The sequence below is a fragment of the Budorcas taxicolor genome, chromosome 21 (genome assembly GCF_023091745.1).
Source record: "Budorcas taxicolor isolate Tak-1 chromosome 21, Takin1.1, whole genome shotgun sequence".
NCBI lineage: Eukaryota > Metazoa > Chordata > Mammalia > Artiodactyla > Bovidae > Budorcas > Budorcas taxicolor.
Genome location: NC_068930.1, coordinates 31,122,662 through 31,135,873, shown reverse-complemented (window position 1 = coordinate 31,135,873; position 13,212 = coordinate 31,122,662). Strand labels below are relative to the sequence as shown.

The 13,212-nt window shown below is 44.9% G+C and overlaps 1 protein-coding gene across 1 annotated transcript in view; it reads left to right on the top strand.

Annotated features, from left to right (window-relative positions):
• TMC3 (transmembrane channel like 3) overlaps nt 1-13,212 on the top strand; it is a 54,535-nt gene that overhangs the window by 35,080 nt on the left and 6,243 nt on the right. The window contains exons 14-21 of the mRNA XM_052659448.1: nt 39-167; nt 428-495; nt 3,386-3,514; nt 5,035-5,145; nt 6,451-6,576; nt 7,217-7,295; nt 9,041-9,083; nt 11,872-12,121. Of these exons, the coding sequence (XP_052515408.1) occupies nt 39-167; nt 428-495; nt 3,386-3,514; nt 5,035-5,145; nt 6,451-6,576; nt 7,217-7,295; nt 9,041-9,083; nt 11,872-12,121 (935 nt within the window). The remainder of the gene's footprint in view (nt 1-38; nt 168-427; nt 496-3,385; nt 3,515-5,034; nt 5,146-6,450; nt 6,577-7,216; nt 7,296-9,040; nt 9,084-11,871; nt 12,122-13,212) is intronic.

The window sequence follows — 13,212 nt, the reverse complement described above, 5'->3', positions numbered from 1 at the left end:
CTAGGCATGGTGGCAAGCAAGGATGCCTTGTGTTTCAGGAGATGCTGAAGCTGTCCATCATCGACATGCTCTTCACCGTGGCCAGCATTCTGCTCATAGACTTCTTCCGAGGACTTTTCGTTCGGTACTTAAGTGACTACTGGTGCTGGGACCTGGAGAGCAAGTTTGTAAGTAAGATGCTGCTGGATCCACCCTTTCCTGATGGCCAGGCTGGGAAACTGACATGGCTGAGAGAAAACACGTGAGGGACGAGAAAAAGGATGTACAAAACTAAGTTTCCATTTCTTTTTTTTCCCCATTCACTATTTTCTGGGCTGGCCACACAGACGATGGGAGCAAAGAATTCTATGCGTGTCATTATAATGAACTGGTTTATGCAAAGAACTTTGGAATGTTTTTTAATGCAGAAGTTCATTTTCCCTTGTAGCCTGAATACGGGGAATTCAAAATCGCAGAGAACGTGTTACATTTAGTCTACAACCAAGGAATGATTTGGTATGTACCAAAGCTTCTTCCTGCCTGTACTCACATCTAATCTGGGCTGAGATTTTAATTTACTTCAACTGAATGGGGCGTGACCATAGTAAACACAGTCATAAGAATTAGGAAAGGACATAAACAGTTTATGACTGAAGGATTTCATATGAATAGTCATTTCAGTCATGGTTTTTGAAGCATTTTGTGGAAAGGAATGAAGAAGGAAATAGTCCATTTTTAGACCGCTATCAGTCCCTGCAAAACAAATAAGCAAACAAAACTGCACAAGAACCAAGACCCAGTAGAATAAACTGTTGGGGAAGGCGGGGCTGGTGGCGGGGGGAGGCTAGGAGGAGTGGCTGCTGACCCCTCAGGAGGACTTCCTTCAGTAGCTGTGTCACAGTGGGGAGACTGCCCTCAGCTCCCCACTCTCCTTTCATATTTTTTTGAGAATATTTATTTATTTATTGGCTCTACTGGGTCTTGGTTGCTTTGTGCAGCCTTTCTCTAGTTGCAGCAAGTGGGGCTACCCTTTATTGAGGCACCTGGGCTTTTCGTTGTGGTGGCTTCTCTTGCTGTGGAGCAGAGCACAGATCCAGTAGTTGCACTGCATGGGCTTAGTTGCTCCAAAGCATGTGGGATCCTCCTGGACCGAACAGGGACACAGGACCTTCCCGGACTGAACCTGTGTCCCCTGCATTGACAGGTGGATTTTTACCCACTGTGCCACCAGGGAAATCCTCTTGTTTCATCTTTTCACTAAGCCCAGGTGCACGACCATCCATCCGCCGGATAGACAGACCAATCCTAGGTGAAGGCTGCTCACCCAAGGCAACTCCCAGCCATGGCAATCATGTTCATAAAAATGCTAAAGGCTGGAAGGGACCATCTGGTCCGCATGGACGAGTGTGTCCCTGGGGGCATGGCGGAGAGCTCCCTAATCATTCCTCCACCTCTGGCTTTCCCTCCTGGACCCCCTAAAGTGCTCTCTGTTAAAATACAAGCAAACAAAGAAAAGGAATAAGTGCCTGAATGTTCCATACATTCACAAGACACAATCTCTTCATCATCATACAGTAAAATGCAGGGGAAATGGAGAATCAAGTAATACTCCTTTATTCAAATTCTGTGTTCTTGGGACTTCCCTGATTGTCTGGCGGCTATGACTCCAAGCTCCCAATGCAGGGTGCCCGGACTCAATCTCTGGTCAGAGAACTAGATCCTGAGTGTCACAACTAAGACCCGGTGCGGCCAAGTAAATATTTTTTTAAAAAGATATCATTGCAAGAAAAAAAAATAATTCTGTGTTCTTATAGTCCACTTATTTTGAAAAATATTTTCATAAATATAGTATTAAAATAATACATCACATTTATTTAACATTTCCTAGATATCAGGTGCTTTTTTTTTAACCTATAATAATTGGTTAAATCCTTATAGAGACCCTACGAGGTAATTAGTATTTTCTTCTCCATTTTAATACGAAGAAACTAAAGAAAAGAGAAGCTAAGTGTCTTGCCTCACATCACATAGACAGTGATCTTTTTGCCTGATGTGAGAAACCAAAAGTTTTTCTTAGAGTTTTACTTATCAAACCTATCCTTGCATCTATATTTATCTTTTTGCTGCTAAATCCAAATTTGACAAGTATTGTATTGAATGAGCGTCTAGTACAAGCAGATTAGCCTTAAGTCAGAAGATCTGGGTTTCATTCCCTATTTGGCCCTTATTTGCAGGGTAATTGTATCTCTGTTTCCCTGGTATTTTATCCTAGGCCTGTCATTCCCAAAAGCACTCAATTTGGTTGATATAGGTCACCCTTTTATTATTAGTCTTTGAAAAAAGTACCTAATTTTCCCAGCCCCAACTTTGGATACTAACCCCTCCTTTTATTTTATTTTTATATTAATATGTTTATTAATTTTTATTTTTGACTGTGTTGGGTCTTCATCGCTATGTGTGGTCTTCTCTCTAATTGCAGCCTGAGGGCTTAGTTGTCACTTAGCATGTGGGATCTTAGTTTCCCAACCAGGGATTGAACTCATGTCCCCTACAGTGGAAGGCAGATTCTTAACCACTGGACCACCAGAGAGGTCCCTACTCCTCTATGATTGCAGAAGGTTAAATGGGCCAAAATGTGTAAGGATGCTCAGCCCAAGGTGCAACAAAAGTAGCTGTGCTGCACATATGTTGATGGAAACTGAAAGTCAATAACTGATTAATGTAGCCCTCACCATGCATGCTTAGATGCTTAGTCGCTTCAGTTGTGTCCAACTCTTTGAGACTCCATGTAGCCCAACCAGGATCCTCTGTCCATGGGATTCTCCAGGCAAGAATACTGGAGTGGGTTGCCATGCCCTCCTCCAAGGGATCTTCCTGACCCAGGGATTGAACCCACATATCCTGCATCTCCTGCATTGCAGGCAGGAGACACCAGGGAAGCCCTAGCCCTCACCATAGATAGGCAAAATCTAGAGCCTACTCAGAATCATAGTTATCCACTGTTTGTATCTTGACCAGAAGAGGGTCTTTCCTTTGTTAACTGTGAAAAGACACTTAGCATTCCTGTGTCAAGAGAATTTCTTTTAGGCCATGCTGTGCAGCATATGGGATCTTAGTTCCCCAACCTGGGATGGAACCTGTGCCCTCTACATTGGGAGCTTGCAGTCTTAACCACTGGACCACCAGCGAAGTCCTTTCTGGTTTTTTCTTAAGAGGCTATTTTAAAATAGGCTCTCAGCTCATCCGCAGAAGTGACCAGTCTTACTTCCAGAAGGTGGCGGTTTTGGATCTCAGATCTCCAGGGGCTTCCTCAGTTATTTAAGCACAGAGTACACATCTCGAATTCTCAGAGCCAAGGCAGACCCGAGGAGAACAGAAGCTTACTGGCCTCCCCTTGTGGTTTCAGGATGGGAGCCTTCTTCTCCCCATGTCTGCCTGCCTTCAACGTCCTCAAACTCATTGGGCTCATGTACCTGCGCAGCTGGGCCGTGCTGACCTGCAATGCACCACACCAGCAAGTCTTCCGGGCCTCCAGGTCAGTGAGTGGAGAGAACTCACATCAACCACACTTGACTTATCCAGGGGGATCTCCCCAGCTCCCTGCCTGTCAAAAACTTGTTCACCCTCCATTTTCATTTCCTCCCTGAAGCCATTGCCGGTGCCCACTGCTCCCCTCCACCCCCACCTTGGAAGGAATCACGACTCTTCTTTAAGCTCATGACACTTCCTTTATAACTTTTTCCTGAAGTTTAACCATCATCTAGTGTCAGTCACTCAGTCATGGCGGACTCCCCATGGACTGTAGCCTGCCAGGCTCCTCTGTCCATGGAGTTCTCCAGGCAAGAATGCTGGAGTGGGTTGCCATTCCCTTCTCCAGGGCATCTTCCCAACTCAGATTGAACCCAGGTCTTCTGCACGGAAGACAGATTCTTTACCGTCTGAACTTTCTCAGCTCCTATATATGCATATACATATTTATATGTGTATATACCTTTTATATAAAACGTGTGGGCTTCCTGCATGGCGCTAGTGGTAAAGAACCTGCCAGCCAATGCAGAAGACATAAGAGACACGGGTTCGGTCCCTGGGTTGGGAAGATCCCCTGTAGCAGGGCACTGTAACCCACTCCAGTATTCTTGCCTGGGAAATCCCATAGACAGAGGAGCCTGGTGGGCTATGGTCCATAGGGTTTCACAGAGTCTGACACAATTGAAGCGACTTAGTATGCATGCATAAAGAATGTGTATACATAAACAGAGAAAGGCTTCACAGATTAACACTCACCTACTTACTACATTCTAAGTGGCCTGATATTTTCTTTCCTCTTCTAATCAGTCTATTTCATTAGAGAGAGCATGCTGTCTGAGAATCTGTAGGTGGACAGGTCATTCATTCTCTTTTCAGGACTGTTTACAGTCCTAAAAACACCAAACAGACCTGCACTGTCCTCAGCGGAAGCCTGAGGGGCTGAGCTTTCAGATACTAACTCAGGACCCAGGGCCCAGGGCTTAATCAGGCAGGAACTATTTTTCACCCTGAGCAGCTAGGAGCAGAGCAGATGAAAGGCTGAGAGACACATCCTAGTGAGAGAGTTAAGAACCACAGTGAAGGAGTCACACCATCCTTAGACATAGGAGACAAGCTCAAGGCTGGGGACTGGAGAGGAAATCACTACTTAAGGACTTAGGTGGGTGGGACAAAACTTCTAAGATTTTTTCCATGAATTAGGTTTACCGTGTGATGGCCATGGGGTCACCCCTCTCTTGTTTTGAGGTGGACAGGTGCTCAGCAAGTGATTAGTAGATGAGCAGGTTGGGCTGGGTGATCACTAATTTCCTTGGAGTATCCATTTCTAGTTTGCTAAGTTGCCTGTGACCCTGTGACAGACCCTTTCCTTAGCAGTAATGGGAGGAGGATATTTTTCTGTTTGCAGAGAGTTAGGGCTATAGTTTCTGTGTTGTTGTTTTGGGGGGCAGGAGAGGTGGGGTGATACTTTGCATCAGTGGCAGCTGGCCAGGGAATGAACTCAACACCTGGCACTTGTTTTCCTTGCAGATCCAACAATTTCTACTTGGCAATGCTCCTGTTTATGCTCTTCCTATGCATGCTGCCAACCATTTTTGCTATAGTTCGGTACAAACCATCTTTAAATTGTGGACCATTCAGGTAAGTCAGGGCTTCCCAGATGGCGCTAGTGGTAAAGAACCTGCCTGCCAATGCAGGATAGTAAGAGACTCGGGTTAGATCCCTGGGTAGGGAAGATTCTCTGGCATAGGAAATGGCACCCTACTAGTGTATACTTGCCATTAATAGAGGAACATCCCATGGACAGAGAAGCCTGGAGGGCTAGAGTCCCTGGGGTCTCAGAAGAGTTGGACATGACTGAGCATGCATGCACGGGCAAGTTATTTTAGTTTATTCGGCTCTGCCTGGAGCTACTGACAGCAGAAGGGAAAGGACTCCTGTATTGAACTGAATTCTCCTGGCTCACAAAGCAGGTCAACAGCAGAGAGAAACTGCAAATTCATGTCTTTTGAATCCATGACCAGTGTTCTTCACTTGCTAAGCCAGCTGCCCTCAAATATGATCATCTTTGTGCTCATCTTTAAAAGATACAGCCCACTTAAAATAAAAACGGGGAAAGGCATTGCTCCAGTGCTGGAAAGAAATTCTACCTGGTCAGTCTTACTCTTCTAGAACTCAGAAAACTTTTACTAAAAGATTGTCCATGTCACTTTTTAAAAAAAAGACATTTTTGATGTGGACCATTTTTAAAGTCTTTATTGAATTTGTTACAACATTGCTTCTGTTTTTTATGCTTTGGTTTTTTGGCCATGAGGCATGTGGGATCCTAACTCCCTGACCAGGGATTGAACCCACACTCTCTGCACTAGAAGCATGGAGTCTTAACCACTGGGCAGCCAGGGAAGTCTCCAGTGTCACTTTTGGTTCTACACTTACCTAGCTGCATCAAGACAGAAGTCCCTAGAGTTATCTCCACCTAGGATTTGCTTTCAATTAGGGTTCTTTTTTTAATTTTATTTTTTGGCTGTGCAGCATATGGGATCTTAGTTCCCCCACCAGAGATCGAACTCACGCCCCCTGCATTGGAAGCATGGAGTCAACCACTGGACCACTGGGGAAATCCCATTTAAGTCAGTTTTGATACATTTATGAAACATTTAGAGTCTGTCTTTGTATACGTTATACACACACACACATACCCCCATGTAATTATTGACCTCATCTTCAAGCCTACATGTTAATCAAATGAATACTTCAGATGGCATCATCTTAGGAAACTTACATATCATCCACATTCATCAGATACTTACTTAAGCTTTGAAACTGACTTGAGGATTGGACTCTAGCCAAATAGCTCCCCTCTCCTTTTTTTTTTTTTTTAAATGGCTCACATGATCCTTCTGCCAAAAGCAATATAATCTGGAATTATGGTTTTGTTTCTCACAGTGGACAAGAGAAAATTTATGACATCGTGTCAGAAACCATTGAGAAGGACTTTCCCACGTGGTTTGGCTCTGTGATTGGGTACATCAGTAGCCCTGTGGTCATCCTGCCAGCCGTACTGCTACTTTTGTGAGTACTTACCTGCCAGTTGTGGGGGGACTGCTATGTGTTTGGCCAACAAGAAAATCACTGCTTCCCAGTAACAGTACAAATTCAGTGAGTTCATTCAAAAGTCACTTATGGAGCGTGATGATCTGAGCAGGAACACTGAATCCCATGGGGACCAGGGAGGCAGAGCATGATGGATTCATCACCAGGATTTGGGCCATCACTGTAGCCATTATCATGGGGTTTAGTGTCATTATCCTTATGTTACTTTCCAGAGGTTTAATCTCAACATGGAATTTTATAGTGCAGCTCAGTAGTGTCTGTTTTGACTTAAAGGGAAAAGAACATCAAATAGTGATCCAAGATTCCTGGCATGCTGCAATGTAAATTCCTCACCCATCTTCACTCCTTCCTTACTGTTGTCACCTGTGAAGAATTTCAGGTCCACGGAGGTGGGTTTGAAAATCAGGAGAGAGAAAAAGAATGCCGCCCCTTCCTGGTGCTCACCAGCCTGAGAACTCGCTGATACCTTTTGTCCTCAGAGGGCGGGCTGGGGTGGGAGTGCGGGTTGGCTGGTCACCCACATCTGGTGGGGAACATGGCCAGAAAAGCTGAGAAAGGAGATGAAGGACACTCACCACCCTGTGCTCTTCCACCCTAGCATGCTCATCTATTACCTGCAGAGCATTGCAAGATCCTTAAAACTCAGCAACCATCAGCTCAGAATGCAGATCCAAAATGCAAGTATTGTGTAACCTTTGCTGTTGTGAATGTGTGTCAGCCACCTGACTGATGTCCCCGGCCAGGAAATACAAGTGAGGTCATGCTTGGACTCTTGGCTCTCCCTCCCCTAGTCAGGACCTCCCAGGGCTATATCGTTACAAGAATACCCAGGCCCTCTGTTGTCAGAATGAGCCTCCTATCCCAGAGGCTTTGCTGATGCCCTCAGCATTTCAGCATCCTCTCCTGTGGCCACACGGAGCTTACAATGGACTAGGCTCTACTCCTGGCTCTGCTGACTGGGAGGGGAGAAAGGATTCCTCCCCAGTCCCATGTCAAGTCGGAATCTGAGTCCAAAGACACTGTTTAGACTCAAAGACCTACCTTTTCCCTATCTTTTAATTTCTGGTGGTCATTGCAGTACGTCCCCTACATAACGAACAAGTTCTGGTCAGAGTATATTTGTAAGTCCAATTTGTTTGTAAGTCCAAAAAAGTTAGCATAGGTACCCAGCTAGCATAATTGGCTATATATCACTATTCTGTCATAGGTTTATCATGCTTTCCTCATAAAAAGTACATAACAAACAGACATACAAAATAAAGAAAACATTTTTAATCCTACAGTACCCTGAAAAGTACAGTAGCACAGTACAATAGCTGGCACACAGGGGCTCTCATCAGTGAACAGGCAAGAAGAATTATTGACTGGAGGAGGGAGTGGAGGTGGGAGATGGTGGACTGAAGGGTTGTCAACAATAGGAGACGGAGGGTGAGCTGAGGTGTTACTCAGGCCAGACGTTGATGGGATGCGTGTTCACATCTTTGAAAGTATGTAGCCTGAAGTTTTGTGTGTAGGGGACTTACGGTACCTTCTCTCCTGTCTGGAGCTCAAACCACAGACCTCAGAACAGTCAGAGAATGACCAATACTCACCAATCTTTCCACAATTTCTCCTCCTCTGCACGCATCCCAGGTGTTCCCCTAGGCCTGGGACTAGGAGGAGGCAAGCAAGGCACCAGGGTGCCCAGTTTAGAGGCACAGACTCTGAAAGTCACGTCGGCCCTGTGCTCTCACAGCCCCAAGAGTGAGCTCCTCCTTAAATTTGGCCCCTGGAGATCTCACTTGCTTCACCCCAGCCCCAGAACCCCATGTGAAAAACCCCCACCTTTCTTTTTTAAAAACTCTCATAAATATCAATTAATGTGAAGAAACACTAACTTATTTCATAACAAGTCAAATAAAAAAATGTGTCTGGGGACTTCCCTGGCAGTCACGTGGTTAAGACTGGGTTTCCACTGTAGGGGGCACGGGTTCAATCCCTGATGCGGGAACTAAGACCCTACAGGAGGCATGGCTTGGCCACTAGAAAAAAAAGAGAGAGAGAGAGAGAGATGCAGCCAGAGTTGCAAAGTGCATTTTTATGAAAACACATCTCCCATGTGGTGGATCCATACTTCTCTTTTGTGTCTCAGGCAAACCATTCTTAGCAGAATCTCAACAAAATCTATCAAAGAGCTGCCCCTAAAAGTGACACTTTCCAGGGATTAAAGTTCAGCTTTCGGGTGTCAGCATGTATTCATTCAAGTCACAGGCTTAGGGTCAGCAGATGCTGTCCTCAGGTGATGGTAGCAGCTTGGCCATGGCCCAGCTACGAGCAATGATGGCCCAACTACGAGCACCTTCCCCAGTCCCCATAAGAATAGTATTTGTTACTCCTTCCTGCTAACTCCAGAACAAATGTATGATTATCATTTATATTTTAGGCAAGATCTGAAGATAGGAGAAAGGTTGCCCAAATGGTAGAAGGTAAGTACAAACAAGAGTTCCTGATGTCTCAGTTGGTGGGCATTTTTTAAAAAACAGCAGTTTAAGGTTCAACACTAACAAAAACAACAACAACAAAACTTCCTACTCTAGTTCAGTTTTCACAATTAATTAGACCCAATAAAAATCTAGAGATAGGCAAATACCTGGGGGTCCGGTGGTTAAGATTCTGTGCCCCCAATGCAGGCGGTGTAGGTTTGATCCCTGGTTGCGGAACTAATCCCACATACCTCAAGGTGTGGTCAAAAATAAATAAAATAAAAATGACACAAAAACTATAACCTAAAGCCTTCTTTAAAAAATAATCTTAGGATATAAATGTTGGTCTGTATCTATAATTTTTACATCACAGACCTAGGCCTGTGAATAATCCCAAAACATGTCTGAAATCAGAAGGAAATATTGAAATAGGCAAGAAAAAAGCAGTACAAAATTCTGGAGGAAGCCCATAAGAATGTCTTGGCCTTGTTCACATCTGTGTACTTCCTCTCAGTGGCTCATTTCTTTCTTGCAAGATGCCCTCCTCCCCTGCCTCTGCCCCTTGGGTCATTTCCCCCATGACCCTGTGGGGGCCTCTGTGTCCCCCACCTGCAGAACAATGTCAGGTGGGCAGGTCCACCCATGAAAACAGATTTCCCAGTAAGGAATCCAAGCCCAGTGGGCTCACCTCTTTCTGTCTTGCCCAGTGGTTCCTGGACACACTTGTTCCCATCTAGGCTTATCCAGGGAGAAGGAAGGAACATCCCTGTAGAAAGAATGAAAATATAAGGAGGATTGTGGGCTGAAGGGAGGGGAAAGTGGATAGGTACAGCTCAAAGGAAACACATCTGCCACTTGGAGCCACTGACAAGTCATGGTATGAGCCAGAAGGATTACCAGACAATGGCAAAATTGCGTGGCTCATGTTCTCCTGCAGAAAATGAATGAGAAAATGACCCAAAAGGCTCTGTTTGCTGGTTCTTTTGTCTGCTTTCCCTTTTTTTTTTAAACTCTACAGTTCTTTGATAGTTATTTGTTTCTTTATTTGGCTGCCCCAGGCCTTAGTTTCGGCACATGAGATTTTTAGTTGTGGCATGCAAGCTCTTAGTTCCCTGACCAGGGATGGAACCTGGGCCCCCTGCACTGAGAACTCAGAGTCTTAGCCACTGGACCACCAGGGAAGTCCTGTTTCGTCTGCTTTAATCCAGAACTAATTGGGAAGGATGTGTTTCCTTCCAGGAAAATGCCTGAGTAAGAGTCTTGAGGCCTCAGGGTTGTGTTCGCTCCAACCACTTTCTCAGAGAGCACACCTACACATAAAAACTGCCTTGGGAAGAGGCTGTAGCTTATGTTACAAAATTCCACTCTTTCATTGTTGTTCAGTCACTAAGTCGTGTCCCCCTCTGCAACCCCCTGGACTGCAACCCACTAGGCTCCCCTGTCCTTGACTGTTGTCTGGGGCTTGCTAGCTTCATATCCATTGAATTGGTGATGCTATGTAACCATCTAATCCTCTGCCACCTCCTTCTCCTGTTGCCCTCCATCTTTCCCAACATCGGGGTCTTTTCTAACGAGTTGGCTCTTCGCATCAAGTGGCCGAATTCCACCGTCGTTGTCAAGCATTACTTGCCAATGGAGCATAATTCAGCTTAGTTCTGTCACGCGACTGTGTGTTCCTCAATTCTCTGTCTCGTCACAACAAAGATTTGGAGTGACGGACATTAAAGCCCCCTCGGCGTGTCACAGCTCTCAGGTCTTGGATAGACCGTGTTATAGCTCTCAGGTCTCGAATGGACCATGTCATAGCTCTTAGACAAATCAGTATTACAGCTCTATTTTATTTAGAAGATAGCACGAAAATCCATCTTTGAGGCTTGAGGGCATGTCGATCTAAAGACGCGAGGAGAAGAGCGCCCCAGCGCGCTGGGGAGAGAGAGAGAGAGCAGGCTCTGGCTCCTCTATTTATATGTTTATCTCTTCCTGGGCCTGTCCTATGTAAATTGGGCCAGCCAGGAGTGTTTGTTTTACCTGAGGTCCTCACTCCGGTCCTTGGACCTTCTTTTGTTTCATTTTCGCGGGTTTTCCCTTCCTTGTCTTGTAGCCACCGCCATTTTGGACTCCTTTTCCCTGTTCTACCTACCTAACAGTTCCAGTTGCCTTCAAAAATTGAGATTTCTATAAATTTTCTCAGGATAGCAATATCGTCCTCTAATGTTCATTTTCCAGCCCAAGGCCACATTTGTTTTTCACAATGTTCTCTGAATTGTTTCTAAAACATCTTTAATTATCATCCAAGCTCCACTGTATCCATTATATAGATAAACAACCAGAGCCCCAGAGCTAATGGGGCCATTAGATGGTGCCGCTAGAAAGGCTTGGAGTTCATTTGATTCCTCCTACACTCCTTTCTGGCTTCCTAGGTGGCTCAGTAGTAAAGAATCCTGCCAATGCAGGAGACATAGTTCAGTCCTTGGGTTGGGAAGATCCCCTGGAGGAGGAAATGGCAACACACTCCTGTATTCTTGCCTGGGAAATCCTATGAACAGAGGAGCCTGGCAGGCTAGAGTCCATGGGGTCGCAAAGAGTCAGACATGACTGAGCGACTAAACAACAACACTTTCTTCCAACTCCAACTCTCAGTGAAGAAATGATTTGAATGATAAAGTGTCACCCATCTGGCTAGGAGTATCTGCAAGTGCACACAACTCTAGATCCACCTGCGGGGAAGTCAGAATACTGGCAGTGACACCAACCTGAGTGTGTCTTTCCCTTGCCCTTCCTCTTCCTGCAGCCCGCATTCAAACCCAGGATGAAACCACCAAGAGGTTTCCCAAGGACAGTGATCTCGGCAGCCAGTTGTCCTCGGCTTACTCGGTGACACCCCAGAACAACGGCACCGTGGTCAATTTTGACTCATCGAGCAGCAGGAGTAGTAGGGTGGAGACCGTTGCTCAGCCCACAACCCCGAGCCCCCAGCCAGGGCCCAGCAGCCCCAGCTCCCCTCTTCCTGGCTTCTCCAAGTCTAGGCACTATTCTACCAGGTGAGTCATCTGCAACTCGGCAGAAAATCTGCCTCCTTGGTGATACCCTCCAGTGATAGCCCGGAGCCGTAAACAGCAGCATAAAAAGCCATTACGGCTTCAAAGGCCCTAACAGTTTCCAAGGAAGTGAGAGCCATTACATTACATTTCTGCTGAATGTCACAGGCCACTTCTTCCTGTGACAGCTGCTATTGAGAAGAAATCAAAGGACAAAGTTTATCAAGCAGGATGAATTCTTCCTTCTCAGCCTTCTGCCATGTAACCTATAAGCAAACCTTCCTGCCAGCCTAGAGTATTTATTTCTATAGCCTATGAGAAGAAAATGCCTTAAAAATTTTTTTTTCCATTGGGGACTTACTTTAATGAAGAGCGGGGTTAATTTTATTTTATCCTTTAAATCAATATTTTTCTAAGATTTTTAAAAATATGGACCATATTTAAAGTCTTTTATTGAATTTGTTACAATATTGCTTCTGTTTCATGTTTTGGTTCTTTGGCCAGGAGGCATGTGGGATCTTAGTTCCCCAACCAGGGGTCAAACCGGCACCCCCTGTATTGGGAGGTGAAATCTTAACCACTGGACCACCAGGGAAATCCCAGAGGGATTAATTTTAATTAGTGTGTCAGTTGTTTGCTTATCAATGGCAGCAACACTCTAACTCATGAATTCCCAAAACAAATTTATTGTAAAGAATTCTCTAGTGTCTAATTCAACAAACTTTTATTGAGAATCAACTCTATCCTAGTCTCTGTGGTTACTATAGCTGCAGAGATGATCAGACACAGTCTCTGCCTCAAGGAGTTGACAGTATAGTGACAGAGGGATATAGGTAATTTTTATATAATGTGATAAATGCTATACTTCTGTGATAAACATATACTTTCAGAGGACGAGGTAAGTCTACATGGAGACTGCATAAATATTAAATAGGAGAAATAATATTGGACTTCGGCCTTAAAGACTAAGTAAGAGCTCATTAATGGAGAAAAGCCAAGAATGTACCATATCATTGAGTAATAAACTGGTTTTTTTTAACTTTTATTTATTTATTTGGCTGCTGCTGCTGCTGCTAAGTCGCTTAAGTTGTGTC